General features: G+C 41.2%; 1 protein-coding gene across 2 annotated transcripts in view; it reads left to right on the top strand.

Moving 5' to 3' along the window:
* The window catches only part of unc5c (unc-5 netrin receptor C), a 162359-nt gene that overhangs the window by 81558 nt on the left and 58556 nt on the right, over positions 1-22245 (top strand). For both annotated transcript variants that reach the window (XM_036594770.1, XM_036594769.1), the window contains exon 4: positions 14205-14308. In XM_036594770.1, the coding sequence (XP_036450663.1) occupies positions 14205-14308 (104 nt within the window). The remainder of the gene's footprint in view (positions 1-14204; positions 14309-22245) is intronic.

The following is a 22245-nucleotide window of genomic DNA, read 5'->3' as shown; positions in this document are numbered from 1 at the left end:
CATGATTACCATACTACCATCATGTTGCCCACCCATAGAAGGAGAATTATCTGGCTGCATCTGCAATGCAGTGTACCTCCATGTATGTATTTGTATGTATGTGTGGGCACATGTGCGTTCATGCATCTGTGCGTGGGGGAGTGTGTGTATGTGTGTGTGTGTGTCTGACCGTAGCTAATGAGCTGGTGTGTGTGACTGAAGCCTGCTCTCTGCTCTATGAGATGAGTCAGTCACGCTAGATAAACAGCGGCTTGGTGAACGAGCCTTCCGTACAGCCAGCAGCCCTTATCTGTTTTTTTTTTTGGTTTGTTTTCTTTCTTTTTTTTTTGCCACAACGCCCCTTGCTTCTTGCCCTCGTGCTGAATCTTGATTCGGGTAGAAACAGAGCTTGCGCTGTAATCAGATTTCAGCAGAACGCTGCGCGCTTGAGCGCCTCCTGTTCCAGCACCTTCCGACTACTTCTGGAGAATGTCATTACCATGCTTTAGAAGGCTTATAAATCCACAAAACTGATGAATATGTCAAACAAACCGGCCATTTGCGACCTCAGATTTATAAATTCTGAGAAGATTTGAGGTTTTTCACTCCTGGCTCATCCAAAGACACTCAAGAAATCAATATTTATTGCCATACCGCCTTCACTGTTACACTGAAAAACAGTAATGCATTGACTTCACTTGATTCAAGTAAACTGTACATCATTTCCACATTAAAAAAATACAACACAGTTAGTGCCAAAAGTAAGCAAACAGCCGAAAAAACTTCATTGGTCTAATATAATTTGTAAAATGATAAATGGCCACAACTCCCACAAAAGTAAAATAATAATCTTAGTAAAGGTATGTGTGTATGGACTAATATCAGAATGACTGAAATTGAAATACATATTGAATACAGGACATCTGTAGTATGTTTTTGATAAATCTGTGCATTAAAACAAACAAAAAAAAAAAACAGTAGAATTTATTTGGGAGGGATGTGAGTAACATCATGCAGAAACTAACCTGGCCTTGTGGAGGCTGTACTTTGGCCTTGGTAGCTCTGACTGAGAGCTGGTTATTTGCTTGAAAAGATGTTATATTACAGCCACCAAGAGGGTAAATAAACAATATAGGTATCAATTATGTGACATAATCAGTCATCAACGTGAATCTTAAGAAATATCTGTCCAGTTGCTGTCAGAGTTCTCAGATGACATTGAAGGAGACCAAAAGCATGTTCTACTTGAACTTGTTTAACTACATTATAAAAGTCCATGTTATACATTCAGAAGTCCCTGTTACCATAAGTTAATTTCTCCCTTACACATCTGAATCAGGAAGATTCACTGCATCGCTATTTTAGTTTTAGCGATTTGCCTTAGTGTGTCCATTACCCAGAAGACAGTAAAAGCATAGGCAGTGAACTCCACATAAAAAACAATGAGTTCATTGACATTTTATCAAAAAATGTCAAGTCAGACAAATCTGAACTGCGCTCTGCTTGGTCACCTCTAAATCCTATCTGGAAATAAGTTTCTTGCTTGACCTTCGCGCCTGCTGAGTTGCCCAGGGTAGTCCTTAGCAGAGTGGCCGGCCCGTGCCAGACTGTCCTGTCTTTCTGGTGTCCGCACTGTCTCAAATTGCGCCTGTGAGTGACAGCTAACAAAGCAGCTCTTTGGAGCTGTTCCGTGGTCCTGCTGTGCATGGGGTAAACCCATCAGCAGCCCTGTCAAATCATCAGTGCAGCTTGAGCCACAGCCACACTGGATGCTGCCTCGCTTCCCACCAGCTTCTAATCTCTACGCTCTCTGCGCTGGAGGCAAATGTTGTCTTTTCATGCTGATCTGAGACCAGTCTGAAGCGTTACGCTGGAATGACCTATGTCTGGGTCTGAATAAACTGGAACTGATGCCAGGACGGCAGGAAAAGAGCTATTTCCCTTCGAAATGCGCCCACAGCCTCTCTCTCGTTTGTCGGGCTTCTCTAATCGGCTGTGATCAGCTGCCTGCCACCACTAACCTTTCCTTCAGATCTGAATAAATTCCTTATCCATTCCTATTAAAATCTCCCGAGCGGATTAAAGAACCTGCTGCAGGGGCTTGCGACCCAGTCTGCATTGGATGCCCTCCCTGGAGACTGATGTTAAAATCAAGGCTCTTTTCTTTCTTTATTTATTTAACTCTTACTCTAAGTCACAGTTATTGCCAACAATACCAAAGGCATGATGTAATTTGATATTAACTATTACTTACTTGCAACTCAACAAGCACATAAATTCTATCAAAAGTGCGCTTTGTAACCAGACCACAGAAATTTTAAGCGGGCTAAGGAAAGTGGCAAGCTGAACATGAATTAAATTTATTTGTTTTTTTTTTTGTTTTTTTTATATGATAGACACTCTTCTCCAGAGATTATCTGATCATCTTTTAGAGGAAAGCAAAAGTCTTGAGTCTTTGCCAAGGTAGCATGCAAAAAAAAAGACTAAATTAAGCCTCAGTGTCCTAGGATACTTGGCTGTGGGGTTAATCTGTAGTCCTGTAGATAACTGCAGATGGTTAGTCGAGAGTTATAACATATGGCATTAATTTGTTTTTTTTTTTACGATAACCAACTCAGTTTTGAGTTATTAGTATTTCTTAAAAACCTCAGACATTATGTTTGGTTGTTGTTCACAGTTTTAACCACAAAATAACCAAGTCGTTATCTTAAAGAGCTTTATCAGTGTTTCATCTGTGGAACTCATATCACTGTTTTAATATGTGCATCTGTAGCACGTCAGAGTCAACTGAGGTGAAATCTAGAGGGAGCCCAACAGCGACGATGCTTGCAGAACCTAAGCTGAACCAAGAGTTCTGTTTCTAGGGAAAGGCTAAGCCAGTTGTGCCCTGCAGAAACCAATTTTTAACAATAGGGAAAACAGCATAAAAACACACTTGTACAGTGTGAGGGCAAAAGGGCATGGGACTCAAAGCCTTCCTGGGGTCTGTGCATGTGCCTGATTATAACCTTTCAATGCATAACACTTTAATGTTTTTAAGTATAAGGTATTTTGGTGTAATTTGAATTTGAAAAATTATGTTTTACTGTTGTATTTGTCATTTTGATTCATACTATTTTGCTAGGAAGAAAACCCCATCCTTTATATTTTTGCCATGATACTGACATGTACAAACCTCAAGTCCAAAAAATCTAGTACAGGATGTGAAATGCAAATAAAAACAGAAAGCAGTGATTTGTAAATACACTTTAACCTGTTTTTAAATTAAAGTATTACAAAGATATTTAATGTTTACCATAGCTTCATTGTTTGGTAAATATATGCAGAAAATGATGCTTGCAACACTTTCCAAAACAGTCAGAACAGTAGTAATCTAAGACTAGCCAAGACATTGTAAAATGTTCAGAAAAAACATTTTAAACAGGTGATGTAATCATGCTTGGGTATTCTTGGATGCCCAAGAAAGGCCTAGGCCTTTATGAGCAATGATGAGTCAACTGGTCAGTTTAAAGACAACATTCCTCTATGAGCAGTTGCAAGGATTTTAGTTATTTTTACCTTTTACAGTGCTTAACATCATCAAAAGATTCAGGGAATCTGGAGAAATGTCTGTGTTTAACGGGCACAACAGGGTGACCATGACCTTCAGTCCCTCAGATGGCACTGCATCAATTAATGTATTAAACGGCTCTTGTGAAGGACATCACCACTTAGACTCTGGTTTTTACTAGCTGTTGTCAATAAATGCCGTTCACTGCCGCATCCACAAAAGCAAGTTCACGCCTTAAAATCCCAGATTTATCACATACTGAGGCTTATTATTCAGTAACTACTGAGACTTCAGTGCAAACTGGCTGAGCTGTTCTGAAGTAAAAGAAGTGTGTAATAAAACTTTGGGCACACTGGTGGACTGATGCACAGCGGAAATGTGTATTCTGGTCTAACGAGTCAACAGAATTTACTTATAACTACTTTCTTTATAAGCATTTGACAAACTGTTCCAACTTGTCTGGAATTGAGATTTGTAATTCATTGTGTAATTACAGTTGAATAGTACAGCAAAAAGAGATGAATAGCCCTCAGCTTCTATTTGTTAACTCCTTTCCACTCTCTGTACTGGACAGACATTTTAATCAGCGACTGAGCAACACTCGGGCATAATAAATAAGCATGCATTTTTGTTGTTGAAGATCGGTGATCAATGTTAAAGCCATAAAGCGGGGGAGCTGTAAAAAGCTCGCCCCAGCCCGAGCGGGGGATATTAATTGGGGGTGTGATTTGTGGGTCTACTGGTGTCCGGGCACTTCCAGTGTGAGTTATTGGAAAGGGGTGACATTCGATCGGCGGGGAGGGAGGTGTGCTTCAAAAATCGGAAAGGCGATTTACCTGAGCTCACAGCCCACTCAGTGGGTCACATTTAAGTGCCCTGGGAGAAAGAGAAGAAGAAATAGAGAATGACAGAGAGGAGAGTGAGAGGGAGAATGACAGTCAGAGAGAAATAGAGACAAAGTGATGGGGAGAATTGAGAAAGAAGACAGGAGAGGGAAAGAGAGTGACAGAATAGGGAATATGATAAAGGAGGAAGACAGGAGAGAGAGAGAGAGACAGCAGGAGAGAGAGAGAAATGGACCCTTTGGAGAGGGACAGTTTGTTCAGTTACTACTCCATTATAAGTGAGGTGCAATTAGGAAAGCACAAGTGGAATGATTACAGAATGAATCACATGAGAAAATGGCCCCTCTCTCAGTGTCTGAGTGAATGAGTCAGCCTCGTACTCATGCACAAATTCATTTTTAAGAGCGAATCTGTGCTGTTTGTGTATCAGTAAGGGTATGTTTCCTGATTAAGGGTTTGCATTTAGTCTTTTAGTGTATGTGTGGGTGTAGAAGTGTGCTTTTTCCCTTATGGTTTGCGACTCGTTTTGGAGTATACCATGGAAACTAAAGGAGGGCTGGAAATGCAGAATACTAGATCACACCTGAGGGATTTGAGGGCCCTTAATACTTCATGAAAAAGTGAAAGTGTTCAGTCATAAAGTCTGGAGCCTCGCGCTGGCAGCTTTTGCACAAAAGAATGCATATCTGGCCATTTATCCTCAACCCAAATGTTATGACTTTTATTGTGGAGCAGGTAAAATGCCAAAATGCTTCCATTTGCATTTATATGCATCACCACAGCGATTAGCAACTGCGCCAGCCCTTGTTTTGCAGCGTCAGTATCAAACCATTTAAGAGGTGAGGCAGGGGGAAAGGAGAAAAAAAGGTTGGAAATAGCCCATAATTCAGAAACTTGTGTAATTTAGCATGACAAGTAGCCAAACACATCCACTTAGAGTAATTGCCCTCACATGTGCCCACTTGTGGAGTCTCAGGCCGACCGAGGGGAGGCGCAAGGATTTGTGTGGTTAGTGGAGGTGGCTCCACAGGAATGTGTCCTCAGCCCTGTTCTCTTCTCCTCTCGGCTCCTGCCCCCCGCCCCCCAAAGAGGTCAAGGGCCGAACAAGTAAACAGACTTTAGGAGGCAGTATTTTACAGACTAAGTGCTCTTCCACTTTGTGAATTTGCCTGGCTTGCTTTTTTTGGTTAGGAAGAGCTATCTTCATTTTTTTCCCCCTGTAGATACACAGATTAAATGAGCTTTGGTATTTCCCCCTGAAACTGTATCTGTAATAAAACGCACCAAACTCCATGTTCTCCAAAGCTAAGGTAATCATTTTGCTCTGTGTTCCACACACATCTCGGCAAGCCACTTTTAATTTAAAAAAGCCTTATTTTATTTCATGAAGCCCATCAATGTAAACTTGGTATTTCTGCATTTTATGTTGAGAAGTGATGGATTGAAGGCTGGAGTCTGAGCTTTTTATCCCTGAGGCTACACATATAGTTCAAGTGAAGCATTGCTTGAAAATTACATCTTTGGGTATGTTTTAATTGAAGTCAGGCTTGTTATTCAGCACATTGCTTGGCTTATATCTGATAAAACTTTTCTCTTAGCCAAATGTCCCTGAAAGAACAGAGGCTGAAATGCTCCAAAATAAGGGAAATGGTCCTCTACATCGTCTGCCATTAATTTGTAATGGCAAAAGAACTCTGTGTAGTGGCACTACATATCACCAGTGGCATTGTAATGCATTTTGTCCATTAGAGTGAATAATAAATCTAGTTTTGCTGTTTGCTTATTTCCACCGCCGCCTCATTCCCCCAAAACATCATTCACCTCGAGCATTTCTTTAAACTGCGCGAACGGTGCAAAAATATGGATTGCATTTGTCGAGACCTAAAGTGGGGGTATCAAGCTTCGACCATTGCTAATGTGTCATTCTCAGCTGAATGCTACAACAACTCATGCTTGTGTCAATGATTCAGGGACCGAAGGACTGAATAAGACCTGTTAAAGATGCAAAATGACTGTTGAGAGCTGACAGTCCAGGCCAGAAGTGCAGCTTCCAGCCATGAGTCGATGCTCAAATGATCATTCCATGGAGAGAAAGCAAGTGCAGGAGTGCACTGTCCAAATGACGCACCAAAAGCGTCATCTTTAGCTTCATGATTTCATTCTATGCAGAACAGGAAAATGCATTTTGTTGCTTTGTGTTCAGAAAGGACTTCACTAAGAGACAGGCCATTAGTACTTAAGTGATGAAGGAAGGTTGGGTAAAATCCACCAGCCATGTCCCTAACTGCCTTCATCCAAAAAAATAAAAATAAAGCATAGTAAAATAAAACGAAGTGCAACAGGCAAGGGGCTTCGTTCGATTTGCAGTCGATGGCGTTTCAAGCTCACATGTGTCGGAACACAACCAATTAATTCCACCCACACAGGTCCGGGGGAGCGGGAGAGGGCCCCGGGGGAGGCGGGCGCTGGTGGAAGGCCGTAATGGAATGAAAATGCTGGTAATTGGAGTGAGTTGTTTAAAGTGCCAATCCCCGAGCAGTCCCGTGGCTGCCTCACTAAGGCGCCATCGCCGTTTTTTAAAGTAGGACCCGCCACGCGTTATTACAGTAATGGCCTCCGATGCGTGCTGCGCTGACAGCGGGCAAACATTTGGGTGGATGGAGGTGCTGTGCTTGTGTGTGTGTGTGTGTTTGTCAGAGGTACTTTTGCCATGGAGGGGGCTTTTTGTGCCCGGACGTGACAGAGGACGCCACTGCGGTTTAACATGACAAATCTCTGATTGCATCATGGGATGACTCAAGCTGTAGAAACAGAGCAATTCTCAGCGACAGGGCATCAGCAGAAGCTGGTAACGGAGCATTCCGCTAATGGAGTGAGAGAGAGTTAGATCTGTACTGACATCCAGCGTAAAACCCCTTGTTGCAAATGGAAAGTACAAGATGGCCCCGTTTTTCCTCTAATATGAGGATAAATGAAACCTGTCCTTCATGCCGTCGTGTTTGCAGATGGAAAGTGTATCCAGGCCTTTAGTGGCGGTCTGTATCACTGTTGTGTCCGCACAGTTAAAGAGGACAGTGTGTGTGCAAGTTGTTGGAACAATAGTGACTTCTCTGCACTCTCTCTATGATTCTGTCTCTCTCTTGCGCACACACACTCTTTCAATGACCTTGTGCTGTTGTGTGTGTGACAGGCGCACAGTGGACAGACACCCACAGGGCTGCGTCCTGTCGCTAGCTCACTCTGCACAGACAAGCTGAGCGGTCCCGCTGCGCATGGCGCTGTCCCCAAACCTTCACCATTCGTCAGCGCGCACTTGCTTCCTCTGTCTGTTCACCTCAGTCCCCACTTTGCCAAGAGAAAAGCTTGAAATATTTGTTCCAACCCAACAGGATCCAACCATTCACCTTAGGTTTGGTTGGGTTCAGACATCATTTCTCAATTTTTTTGTCACACTCAGATCAGGTTCAGATTTCGTATTTTATCCCATCTCCCACCTTTAACAGACTTTGGCCTGCATTTATCCTTAGTGGACAATGGAGTATAATTTTGGATAGCTGATATTTTGGCTATTCATTTTTCTAATTTTGCTCTTCAGTGGTCTGAATAACAGGTAACTTAACAGATGTTATCTTTAAGATTCAGAGTTTTATTTTATCTCTGGTTGGTAAGATTCAGACAGAATTTAGTTGGGTTACATTCAAGTTCAGGCAGAATTTTGATGCACTACAGTGGGGTTCAGACTACAGTTTAATTCTAAGCATTGTGTTGTGACCTTTCCTGTCCTGTTTCTGGCTTACTCTATATATGTTCCCCAAACTTCACCTTTTGTAAGTGCCCATTCGCTTCCTCTGTGTCTGTTCACCTTCATCTTTCCCATAGAGAAGAAAAGAAGAAGAGCTTCAAATAATTGTCTGAAACCAGTGGGTCTCTGGTTGGTCAGGTTTGGACAGAATTTTGTCAGGCTACAGTCAGGTTCAGACAGAATTCTATCTGACCACAGTCGGGTTTTAGAAAGATTTACAGATTTTTTTTTGGCCTACAGTTGAGTTTAGACTGAACTTAGATGGGCTACAAATGGGATCAGACAGAATTTTGTCAGGCTACAGTTTGGTCCAGACAGAATTTAGATGGGCTTCAGATGGACTGAATTGAGGCTACAATCGGGCTTATGCAGAATTTTGTCAGGCTGCAGATTTATTCTAAATTTGGTGTTGTGATCTGCCATATCCTAGCTCACTCTGCACAAACAAGCCAATAGACACCGTCCTCCAGCCTTCACTGTTCATCAGGGTCAGGTTGGGTCAAACAGGCAGAATGTCTTCTGGCCACATTCAAGTTCTGTACAAAATATCGGGTCTAAAGCTCTAAACCAGAGACCCCACAGCTCACTGCATATCTTGGAGATTGAATCCCACAGTTCTACTAGTCTATTGCTTTTCTTTGTGGTTTTGCTCAAATTCGCAGACAGTGCTGTAGTCATCTGTGTGGGGGTGTGGGTGCACCCTCACTGACCCAAGAACAGGTGAAGTGTGCTCTCGCAGCAAGTGCCCTGTCAGCACACTAAAGGAAGTCAATCTCCCCACCGAGATGATGAGGCCACCAGCTACAGTCATATTTTGGGAGCAAGGAATACAGCTGTGACCCATGCTGGCCATCTGCCAACACCAAAAAAGGAGGCCTTCGAGGCAGCATGTAAATCTGAAGATTTGTCCAAAATGATAAAAACACTTTAAATAAATCATTTCAGGATCTGAGCTTTCATCCTAGCACAAAATGTCTCTAACAGCCCTGTGCAGGCATCCCACAGTTGCTGAGATGGGACAACCTTCCAATAGCATTCCCCAAGGAGACTTGACTGGACCCGGCTATGTTTTCCCCAGGAGGCCTTGCCAGAAGCACGAAATCTCGCCTCTGAACATAGCCTTATCTGAGCTTAGGAAAAAAACAATCCTCTTTTTCTTTACCCTTTGAAATATAATTGTAAGCATTGTAAAAAGCCAGATCGTATCAATCGTAAAGCGATTACTGTTATCCGTCTATCAAATATGTATGAAAGGCTCCCTTCATCTTCAGCAAACACTCAGTCAGACGTCCACTTCAACTAAAACGGCTCAGATTGGCTGCTAAACTGTTCAGATGGATATTAGCATTCTCTTTAGTCTTGCAGATCTGCCTCTCGTCCGAACTTTGTTCCAGCGCACTTTTTTGATTCCTGTGCCGAGAAGTCCATTTTATTTGAAAACGTGCCTTTCTTCTGTACTGGACTCTACGCTGTTATGAGCACAACTGTCAAGCACTTGGTTTAATTCAGATAGGTACAGCCCACTGGAGAGAGGCCTGGTGTGTACATCAGCTGTAGCGTGTCCACAGCATGGTGGCAGGGATTAGGTGTTTGGTGTCAGGGAGTTTCTGCGTTTACTGAGCATAACTGGAGGATCACTTACTATGTGTATGTATTTGCATGAATGCATGTTTAGCCTAGTGTTGGGTGATATATCCTCTTTACTGGTATCAGGGTTTCCTTTAGCCAGTGAAAACTCTGCAAGTCAGACACAGTGTCCAGTAAAAGTGTTCGAAGTTCTAAATAAAACCCTGAACTACTTCTGTTTAATGGAGGACAGATCTTCGCTCAAGTTCAGGGTGCCTGTACTCCACCACCCTGCGACACACTTAATACAAAAAAGGATCCTGTTTGGTTTAACTTTGTCGCCAACTCATACAACTCTCTATCGAATAGGCCTGTCTTTTGCCTTGATTGTAGGAATATGCTAAAGGAAATAATGTGAAATGTGAGTGTTTAATGGAGCCACTAGTTAGACTAGGCTATGATGTTAAAAAAACTAATTAGCTTGTATGCCTTTGTTCAAACAACTATTGGATATGCTCAGACCTTGTCTATGTAAACTCCTCTCATAATTTTTCAGTGACATGACTAGTAAAGACATTATCCATTGCGATGAAACAAAAATGTGGACTGATGCAGTTTGGCGGGAAAGAGGAGAAATGTTTTTGTTTAAAACTCAAGCTTTCGAGAGGCTGTGAAACTTTGGATACACTTGATTGATATGTTATAAAATAATGTAGCTTTGGCACAAAGTTAATACCAGTATATGACTAGTATTTTACCCAATTGTGCAAACCAAATTATTATCGAACACCATGACTGACACCAAAATTTCCTAGTGGAAACTTTGACCAGTATACTGGTTCTCTTTGGTGTAATTTTAAAAGAAGTAAACAGAACAAAATAGAACAAGCTATGTTAGAACAAGCTATATCAGGTTTATCAGATATTATTTAGCATAGATCACCAGTTTCATTCAGGTAGCATGGCTTCATTAACTTCATTAATGCACACTGAAATATCACCAAATACCATAATACCATGATATATTGGAAAATATTATGATTTTGAACCTTATCAATGCCGCCCAGCACTAGTAGCCCACGATCTGCAATTCATTAAAGTTCCTTCAATCCAACCTGACCTTTCCAAAGAAAGGGAAACTTATCCAGCTCTAGACAGTTAACGCTATCTCATTCAGCTCTCGTGGCTCGCTTTCATCCCTAAAGAGTGTTCGCTATCACTGGCTCGACTCCAACTGAGAAAAAGCATCTCTGGTTTCAGTCCGTCTTTTTGGTCCTAAACTAGCTGCCGCAGGCTCTCTATTGAGCGCAGGGATGAGTGGTGTGGGGGTTTGGTGCCAGCAGTGACTGGGTGACAAGGCTTTGCTCTGCTCCAAGTGGTCGTGTTATTACCTTCTCTCGTCTTGACATGCCGCTTTCCCTACAGAACATAATATATATCTAATGAAGCCCGAGGCTGGCCGAGTCGACTCTCTACTCGCCGTATTCTCCTGCCGGCCTTGCACCTATTTCATCAAGTGCAAGAAAGGGGAGAAATATTGGATTTTTATTAGAGCAGCATGTGAAATCCCTCACTCTCTCGCTAGGCCAGCACAGTTGAATGCTGGATGGGCAGAGAGGGAGAGAGAGAGAGAGTGCGAGTGAGCGAGAGAGCTGGCTGTTCATTCTGCCTCCCTGTTGATGGGCTAAAAAACAAAACACTCCCCTGTAGCGCTTTTGTCCCTACTGAAATATTTACTCCGCATGGTAATTCAGGCTGTTTAACCTCTGTTTTTACATGAGCCTCAGAACAGATAGCACCAGGCGCAACATCCTTTAATCCCTCTACAGTGTCATTCTGTCACATAAACAAAAATAAGTTGAATGCTGTGCTCTGATTATGTCACATGCTAAATGTTGATCAGTCATTTCACTCTGAAGGGCTTTGCATTTGGAACATCGTTGTTGGACGGTAGCAGAGACAGAGGTATTAGTGGCTTATGAAAGCCTTATTGAATAGTGCTACAGTTGCTGTCAGGCAAACGGGTTGGAAACCATTTGTCAGCCGGATCCCATTCTTCCTTCACCGATAAACGCAGTAAATAAAAGTGTCAGCAGATAAACAGGAAGAATCGTCCTGAGAATTGTAAACGTCAGGTCCTCGCGTCGAAGCACATATGGAATGGGCTCGGCATCAGACATCGTAAAGCATTCCCTTTTCCTCTGGAATTGTGTGTTGTAGCTAGTTTTCTTTGAAATTCTTTTTTTGTGAGTTGTTTCGAAAGTCTGCCCAACATGCACCGCCTCATTAAGGATGGTCCACTTGCCAGAAAAACTCATCACAGCACCCACTAAAAATAGCTCCCCCATCAGCATGTACTTTCCACCATCTTATATCGGTGACATGTTGTATTTGAGTTGAAAGTCAAATATGTACCCAAGGAACCAGGGGCACAGTGCAGTGTAGTGCATGCCGAGTAAAAAATATCTCTCTTCCAGCAGGTGTAGCAGACATGGAGAGGAAGCTGTGGACAGATTTATAAGCACCTGAGAGGAAAAGGGCATGGAACGTAAATATTGGATCCCTCCCTGTCATGGGCAATAATCAACACTTAATGACATGGTTGCGGAATATGATTGTGGAGCATTGTTACAGAAGAACCTCTATAGGACTCAGGCTTTTGTCTTGTTCTTCATGCTGTTTTTCTTACTACTGGGGCTGCACAGTAATGGCTAAAATGATGATCACATCAATAAAATCTGATATCTAATGCAGACCCTCTAAAATACAGGCCCTTCTTTTTAGAGAATAAGAGATACAAAATTTAATAGCTTTCACTGAACACTAATGATGGATTACGAATGACAGACTCTAACGCATCTCTGATACTCGTTTGCCAAAATGTTGCAAATTGTTGGAATATAATATTTGGAGTAGGTCTGAGCGATAGGGCGATGTACTCGAATATTGATGATGGACATGTAACTCGATGGCAATGTGTAAAAGGCGATAATTGCCGTTTTTGGTAAAAGAACTGAGAGAATTAGAGCAGACTAATTTACCATTGGACAGCTTGGAAAATACATTGGGAAAGAGAGAGAAAGAGAAAGAGAAGGTTTGTTAAGAAGCTGTGTTATTTCTTTCCGCTACCCACTGTAATATTAGCTTTACCGCACGGATTCCCCTGAATTTACTTTACGTGAAAAAGAAGCTCATGAATGTACGTGTTTGCAGTAACATTTATTATAATGACAGTTGAAGTAGTTCTTAAAAGATGTTGGGTTACTCCTATTATTTAAAATGAGTTTTATTAAAGATTTTCATTAAAACGGTCAAGATTTTAAAAAGCACATAGACTAAAATAGAATAGAAAGTAGGTCAAACCTGCCGCGGACTGTGTGTATCATTTTTTTGGGTGTGGGTAGCGATATTATCGGATTGTAACAGAGGTTTGCGTCCTGTTGGATGACTGTGGTGGTCACAGTCAGATTCCACTGCATTTGATTCCACTTCCATAGTAAAACTGCAATTGGTGCGGACATCTTCCATAATTACAGAACGTTATTTTCAGTGTTTTAGTTGGTCCTTAAATAAAGGCCTTAAATGTGACTGGATTAATTTGAATTTCTTAAAATTTCTTTTTTCTGCGTTGTTGAATAGTGAAGATGTAAACTGTCAATCGGGGTGGTTTGATATGAAATGCTCCATTCAAGAGAAACTTGGTTCACAGTGCTGGTGATAGGAACCAGATGTCTGAAGAGGTTAATACCTCAAAAAACTACATCACAGAAAGCTATTGCATGAACGGTTGTGAATACGCTGCCTGATGCCTGAGACAATGTTTTATGACAGTTTTAGGATGAGATTCTGGCCTGAAACAAATTTTAAGAATACATGCAGAGAGGTGAGGTATGTACAGGACATTGTAAGACAGAATAGTATCAAAAGAAAAGGTAAATTACATATAAAAGTTCAGAAGACACGTGTAGGTTCACTGATTGTTCTGGATGATAAATAAAATAGCTATATTTGCGTTGTAGACATTGTAACCCCCTAATTCCTTTCACTACCACTGTAAAGAAATCTGAATCAATGCACTATTTCACATCAAACCGCTTTGAATGACTGTGTTTGCACATCAATGACTAAATTATGAAGAAATTTGGGAAAAATCATTGGCCACGTTTAAAAGGTTAAAAGGGCCCCCAAGGTCTTAAATATGTAATGGCACTGGATGTGATGACTAATGTATTAATCCACAGTTTATTACACCAAAAAAAAGTGTTAACCTATTTAACCACCTCTGTAGAGGTGCTTATTTCCACACCTAAAGGTTGCCAAGATTCCGTCTGCAGTAATAGGTGTCTTTTGTCTTGTTCCATTGTCTTTTGTCATTATTAGTGTTTATCATTATAGTGTTGATGGTCTTAAATTGCATTACAAGTAATGCTAAAAAGGTCTCATATTCCGTTTCTTCTCACAGATCTCAGGAAAACATTTGACCAGGAGCCTTTAGGGAAGGAGGTGTCTCTTGAACAGGAAGTTCTTCTTCAGTGCCGTCCACCTGAAGGCATACCTGCTGCAGAGGTATGTGATCGTGACTTCACACACTCACTCACGTACGCACACACCGAGACATGCTGAGCAACCCTGCAGCACTCTCCACTGATGAATTTTATATCGAATTAGAGATTAGCTTTTGTTACCAGGGCAGAAGCCAAGCCAAACTCCATGTTAGCTGATGTGCAGATAACTAAATCACTAAACCTAAATGTCAGACTTTGTTTAGAAACATTTGCCTCAGTGGCCACCTGTTAATCTGTATTTAGCTGAACGGGACATATTGATCCAGACATCGATTGTACCTGCAGTGGACTGTCAGACGAACTTGGCCTAACTACACTAGAAAGTTCCAGCTAAACAGGATTAATAGATGAGGGCATTTAGAAGCTTTTTTTCAAAGCTTTCGGGCTTCTTTCAAAAAAAGAAAGAGTGAAAGAAATAATAAGGCAAAAAAGTGGGACAGGGTGCATCTTTACAATGACGACAAAGAAATACAATTTAAAAGCTTCAAGAGCAGCGCTGGCAGGCCGCATTGTGTCCCCTCTTGACTGAAGTAACAATTTGCGGAAAATCCATGCGCTGAGCGTCCTGCAGGCAGGCTTAGCTAACCGAACGGACAGATTTGAGAGGAGGGTTTAAACGTTACAGCTTCAGGCGCTGTTTTTGCCAGCCTCGTAATCATCTTAACATGTGTTAGCACTGTCACCATTAACTTTATCCTATCTATAACCGCCTCTCATCCCCACAAGAATATCTTAAATGCTGGATAAAAGGCTGAACGGGAGCCATAATTCAGAGGAGTGGGTATGTTCAAAATAATGACCTGAGTTAGGGTCCATGAATGTCGTGCGAAGAATATAACACTATATCTTACATTAGGGCTTGTTATGTATTTGATTTAGTCCAAAAAAGCTCTAACAACAAAGTCTTTAATGGAAAATATTGCTGGCTTCAGGCATACTTCAAAAAACTCTGGAGTAGTTTGAACATTTGGCACAGCGCAGATAAGGAGGCTCTTTCAAGCCCCGCTGCTAGTTTTCAAATGTAGGTTTGGATATTTCCTACAGGCTGGCCTGTCTTCAAATGCTTCTGAAAGCGTGCGGAATGGCCACTTGCCTTGCTGTTGCTGCAGGAAAAGTTGTGGATTTCTTTCTTTTTTTTTTTCATAAGTCTGACAGTGGTACAAATAACACCAATATGCTTGCATGAGAAAATTAAACCAATGTAGTGAGTTACGTCTTTATTGACTGATAATAATGTTGAGTCATGGCTCAGATCACCCATTTAAAGATCTCACAATGCAAATACACAAACCTAACTGTAAAACCACTCTCCTTCCTGCTGAAATTAAACTCTACATAACAACTTATATATATGATCTCAAAATAATCTCATAAATTAATGGATAATACTTTTGTTTGCAGTCAGTTTTTTGTAGAAAAGAAATCTGCTTTTCACTTAGTTCCATTTTAGTCTGTCACATTCATATTTTCACACTTTTTTTGTGTGTTTTTTTAATTTCAATCTGTTCTGTTGTTTTAGCACCTGGACTGTTTTGCTGTTGCTCACACCTCTCACTTTGGAGCTTTAGCATTTTATTTTTGAACAAAAATGAGATGAATGGTGCCAAACTTCAGTTCCCCTGCTGGTAAATGCTGGATGTAAATTCCCCTGCAGTTGTATAGGGAGCTCAGTACTTTTTAGACTTGGTACTTTTTTACTCAGGTTCTCTTCTGGTAGCCATTTGTAATTCTATTTGAGATATTATTACATTTATATAAGAATTTTTGTTGGAGCATGTTCAGTGGTGTAGCTAGGAAAGGTGCTACTTGAATTCAAGCTCACTTTTACTATTGTCGTTGGCTTACGGTCCCCATATTATTTGGAAAAATAATATTAAATAAATGAAACAAAATTGCCATTAGTGAATAAAAAATGAATATGTAATGCACTGATTGTAATGTATTATTCAGATATTGTAGCTACTCATCATTAGTGTAAAATGGCAAAGGTAGCAATATAAGGGGTCCAGTAACCATGTTATGAAGTCGGAGCACCACAGTGTCCGTTACTAGACACACATTCCTTTTTTCTAGTGGTGTCAAATAAGAAGTTATCAGATAAATTATTAATGGCACAAATTTTGTTAACACTGTTAACACATTTTTTTTGTTTGATCTATCAGATGATCCATAGTCCCAGCCTGAAGCCCAGCTGTTTTGCGAGTAGTAGCTATGGCTCTGTAGTTCTGTCTTTCAGATGGAGTTTTTCTGCTTCTGCCATACCGTGAATTTATCATTAAAATACTTTGAATCTAAAGTGTCATTTACAAGCAAAACACAGCACTGATGTGGCAATATCAGTAACATTAGCACCAGAGAACGCCTTCGCTAGACTACACTAGACAGTGCTCCCAGGTGATAAATCACTATGGATAAATCACCAACTCACTAACTAGCTAAAAAACAACAACAGAGTGGAAATCTCTAATAAGGCATAACACAGTAGTATGAGAGCAAAAGGGATACAGTTGTGGAGGAGTTGTAACTTGTAGCCACTGATCCATCAGGGATGTTCACATTGCATTCACATGATTTTATTTTCAGGTTTAAGTTCAATTATTTTAGATAATGAATAGATTCTAATGAGGCTTATTTTGTCCACTTGTAGAACTATAAACAACATGCACTGCTTTTTAAATGGAAAACCTTTCTTTAGGGTCAAATTATTCACGATGAACTGCACAAACTAATGCAATCGATCGCAATTATTTATTTTAATTTACTTTTTTATATTCCTGGATCATTTCCTGTTGAAGTGAATTGGCTTTTTTTCGTCATGCTAGCTTTGCTCACGTTCAGTGTGACCGTGGCTTTAGGCTACTTTATCAGAGGGACTTGGTAGATGACAGGCGTTTGTGTGAAGCGCACTGCCTTTGACTTGCCTCCGTAACGGCTAATGGCTCATCTGGAAATGACCAGTTAAGTGACAGGAGCTCTGCAGCTTCTACCACAAGTGAAAGTGCTGACAGAAGTAAGCAGCCCGCAATCAACAGAGAGCTGCTTACTTCTGATTCTACGAAGTGGAGAGTCCTTTCTTGTTTAAAAGTGCAGAACCACCACTAACACAGGAGCACAACCTCAGGCAAAACACTTGAGTGTTTTAGAGTCTTTAAAAAAATACCATATGTTTTTGAAATTCCATCATGGAATCACACATTGAATGGATTTTTTGATGGTGAGGGGAATCTGCCAAGGGGTTTATAGCAATTTATAGCAAATTCATTCCAGCCAGCAGGATCCTTTGTTTGTTTGCTCGAGTGTCTTTGAAACGTCAGAGCTGAAGAAGCTTATTGTTGCATTAGCTCATGCACACCTGGCTGATGTCTCTCTCTCTCTCTCTCCCTCTCACTTTCTCCGTTATGGTGAGCGCAACGTTGCAGAGAGCACAGATCCAGCCAGAAGGGCCGTAATGAGAAGTATAGCAAGTGGGGAATGAAATTACACGGATCACGCAATGCAATAAGGACTCTTTCTCTCTTCGACGGAGTAAACAGGACGCCCGGGGGCTGCCGAGTGAGAGCTCTAGACAGGCGTCCTTCGTCCTTCGCTCTCCCTTTACAAACACACAAACACACACATATGAGGCCTTTCCATAATGACATTTTGCGCATTTCACGACTTCAAGTGCCCAACCAGCCTGCCAGGCAATTACATCTGGCCTGAGAATGGGGCTCGGGAGTGTTCGTCAAAAAAAAGAAAAAATAAGACAACAGAATTCGATTTATTCTCCTCGCCGTTCATTAATGAGATTGGCAGAAATGTCTGTGTAGTTGCTGAGAGGTCGTCAGAAGCGGTGAGGAAGTTTTGCAGGGAGGATGGAGGGGGAGTGGGGAGGAGGGCAGTATGGGAGTGGTTCGTGGGTTGGTGCTAGAACTGGCCCTACGCATCTGCTGCCCTGTTGGCAGGAGAGATTGCCAGGATCTGGCGGCGAGTAGCAGTGCTGAGAGGCAGCGGCTGTATGGAGTCGAGGTTAGCACAGGCAGCCAGGACCCTCAGGACACCGGGGGATCAGCAGGCTGAGTAAAGAGAAGGTATATTTGGGGCTAGAAAGCAAGGAGAGCCAGACCGCCAGACTAGACCCTGCTCACCTCAGCTCTACGTTTGCAGAAATGATCCAGAGCTCACTGTTGGAGGATTTTTTTAATAAGTGAAAACACAGCTGTTGGATAAGTTTAAAACTCCAGGCAAAGCTTTTCTCTCAGTAATAGTAATGCATTTTACTTATATCGTGTACAATATGCTTTACAAGGACACATTCAATACAGAGAAATAAAACAAAATTGAAATAAATGGACAAAGAGAAATAAAAGGAATAAATACAAAATTAAACATTTATTTAATTAATTGTATTTAATGCAGTAACCCACCTTAACTCAGTAGATAATTACTATAACTTGTTACATAACTTACCTATTAGTTTTGGGTACTGAATAATATCTAGTTATTCCCGAATAATAAGCCTTGAAAGGCAATTCATAAGGACTGATAACGATTCCTCTGTGTTTTCCTAGAGGATTAGTCCCTGTAATTCACAAAAGTAGGTTTATCTTGCTTTCTAAAGCCCTTCAAGCAGTTTTCCTGGAGTACTTTCAGGATTCAGTAATGCTTAAGTATTGATAATTATTTTTCTGAATTTCTATATAAAGAGATGTTGAGGTGTAAAAACAGTCTTTAAGAGTGCTGTGATGTAAAATGGTCCATTGACTGCTGGTGCTAAAGTCAACCAGTGGTTACAATGTCTACAATGTTGTCTAGCCATTTTATTTACTACCCAGAACAACAGGTAAATCTACATGTGTCTTCTGAGTTTTTCTATGTAATGCTGATAATGGTAAAATCTGCTAAATCTTATAATGCCCTGCATGTTCTGCCATGAATAGAGGTTAAAAAACAGGCTTTAGGCCATAATCTTATCTCAAAACTATTGTAAAACAATGACTCAGGCATCAGGCACTTTACTTGTAACCGTTTCGTTACAGGTAAATTGTAGTAGCTTTTAGAGACGTTAAATTTGTCCAACGTCTGGTTTCTGTTACCACCAATTTGAACAATTCTGACTCAGTAAGAGTCTCTACCACAGTACATTTCACATCAAACCACTCTGAATGACTGTTTACATCACACTGATTAAATTGTAATGAAATTTTGAAATTCCCCCGAAGAATAATGCGTTTAAGGGGTTAACGTCGTCTCCCTTTTCATTTCTGCCTCTTTTCTCCTGCTCACTTTGTGCTCTGTTTTCTTTTTCCATCTCCCTCTGTAGCCCGTCACAAGCATTTTTGTCTAAGTTTCACAAATCGCCCAGAGAGAAAACAGATGGGTTGTGGCTGTGGTTGCATATGCATTTTCAGAACTATGCGATGATCGCTCTTGGAGGAAGGAAAAGCAGGGCTTTCTCCCAGCAGCAGATGGAAGTCAAAAAGAGAAAGAGGAGACATGCTAGTTGAGCTTGAAGGGGAAAAAACGACAGTTCACGTTTGATCTGCAGGGTTACTCATCCTGTGCGCAGGGAAGAAAAACAATCTGATTAGACTGGGATTATAGTCTAATGCAGTCGTCCATTGTGCTCCTGTATTGCTCATACGTTACATCCTTTTGTATGATTTCACTGTCGGCAGTTCACATCTATCATACATATCCCCACTCAATAAAACCACAGCACAAACCCAACTACAGTGATATATAGCTAGAACCTTCTCTTTCCTCTGTTTTACCTCTGGCCCCCTAATTTGTTTTCACCTTTTGTGTAAGGAGAGGGATTATCGACATTTTATCGCAAATGAATTCCCTGAAAATGGGGTATGATCATAATTACAAACATCATAATCTGAGATTACGCGCTGTAGCGTCCCTTTTTTGTATTATGAGCTTGAATTGTGTTGTCCATGGCAATCTCCCTCACAAATGATTGGGATTATGTAATGACAGGAGGGAAACGTCACTCAAATGTAATCAAAAACGTGTAGTTCTGTATGAGAGCAACGCATTATGGTAATAGCCTTCTGTGATGAGCCGGCCATTGTTTGTGTTTGGGAATGTCACCTGTCGACATAGCGTACGCCCCGCTTCCAATGCAAATGCTCACCAAGTTGTTTGTCTCAGAAATGAGGCTTATGAAACGCTGTGTTTTGTAACCGGAATGTGCTCAGAATTCAGGCCGGTGCCGGAGCAATCAGATAATTCATTCTCTCCCCATTGCTCGGGAGGCACATAACCATACAGGCCAATTGGACAACATGAGAAGCCATGACTCCAGTCACTCGGAAACGTAATAAACTCCATTCCAGGAAGTGCATGTCTGTCGTAGCTTCTGTCTTGACAGATGAATCCCTTGCTGGTTTTTTCGCCTGCCTTGAACCCTGTGCACGGCCCAAGCTGGTGGAACCATCTTATCTGATGCAGCACTTCCAAACCCATACAAGGAAAACAAGCTGCAGACATTTATCTTGGCGCTCTCCCCTGCACATTACGAACGGGGCTCGGGCTCAAGAGCACTGAAATACTGTGACTGTGGTTTTCTTTCTTTCTTTTAGAATAGCACAGCAGTTGGGTCATTGGGATGAATCATGCACTGTGAATACATTAGAGCCATTCATTCAAAAGTGGGGAGTTTTTTTAACTATATTTCCATTCCCATACAATTTTAATGGGCCTAATGTAGTGCGCGAGAAAAGACTTCGGAAACAGTAAATGAGAACATTATTATTATTTGTTTGTTCGCTCCCAACTTCTGTTTTTTTTCCCTCTTGATCCATCAGTCCCTTTAAAAGCTGGTGTTTCAACTAAGGGGTGGGGGGTTCAAGTATATGAGGACTTGGCAACCCTATGAGGAGCTTCCCCATTCGTTTCCCCCCATGAACTCTTTTATGTGCATTAAAAGAGCTGGAACACAAGTGAGCGACAGCTTTTTTTTCTTCCTCCCCCTCCCTTCCATGACCCCCTTTTTCAAGTGCGGCGTCTTGGCAAGCCCATAAAATGGACTTAAATCTGCCCTCTGAAAAGAGGCTGTATTTCTGTTCCTCTTTCCCTTTTCTCTCAGCTCTTAGAGACACTTGTCAGAGCCCTTAGATAAAGATAGGGTTCAGAGGTGATGGCATGCCGGCGCGCTGGCAAACTCGTTGTCATGGCAGCAGCGTTTTGATTCAGGCAGTTGCTGGGCAAGCCGGGGTCCTGCCGAGCGCTGCTGGGTAGGGAGGCTTTGGCACACTGCAGGATAGAGGCCTGACCCATTTTACACAGCCTAGGAGATGGCTGGAGGAACTTCCAAACCCTCAGTATGATACTGGTTGCCAGTTTTAACCATTTACATACACTTTCTCTTTTAACTTTTTAAAACCTTAAAAATGGAAAGAAATGTAGATTTTTGTAATGCAAGACCTGTGCATTGCAAACTGCTTCAGACCCCAGTCACCTCTTATTATTACTCTGATTAAACAAAAGTTTACTACACTTAAAATAAGCTGGTAATGCTCATAATAGTGTTAGTGTTCAAAATAAAATTTGACATTCAAATATTGTAATAAAAAGAAATGAATGCACATTCAAACGCAGAAAACGTCCATTCAAATGTTTAAAACCCCTGTCGACATGGTTTCAAATGTTGGTTGTTTATGCACCCCCTGAATCCCCTTTCTTTTCTTTGCAAAATAATGTTTGATTCTTTTTTTTATAATTGTATTTAAAATTCAAATGTATGTCAATATTTGTCAAACAAACAAGAGAAAAAAATCAGATATGATTTCTGATTCTATCTGAGAGGCCTAGATTGTTTAGAAACAGCATCAAACAGCAGCGTCAACAGCTGTGGCAGAGCTGCAATTCTGGCAGTATTTATTGTTGCTTCCATTTGACTCATTTGACGCATTATATTACACCATGTTAGGCCCTTTGCCGTACAAT

The sequence above is a fragment of the Colossoma macropomum genome, unplaced genomic scaffold (genome assembly GCF_904425465.1).
Source record: "Colossoma macropomum unplaced genomic scaffold, Colossoma_macropomum, whole genome shotgun sequence".
Taxonomy (NCBI): Eukaryota; Metazoa; Chordata; class Actinopteri; order Characiformes; family Serrasalmidae; genus Colossoma; species Colossoma macropomum.
The sequence above is the reverse complement of the archived record's forward strand: the minus strand, read 5'-3'. Positions and strand labels throughout refer to the sequence as shown.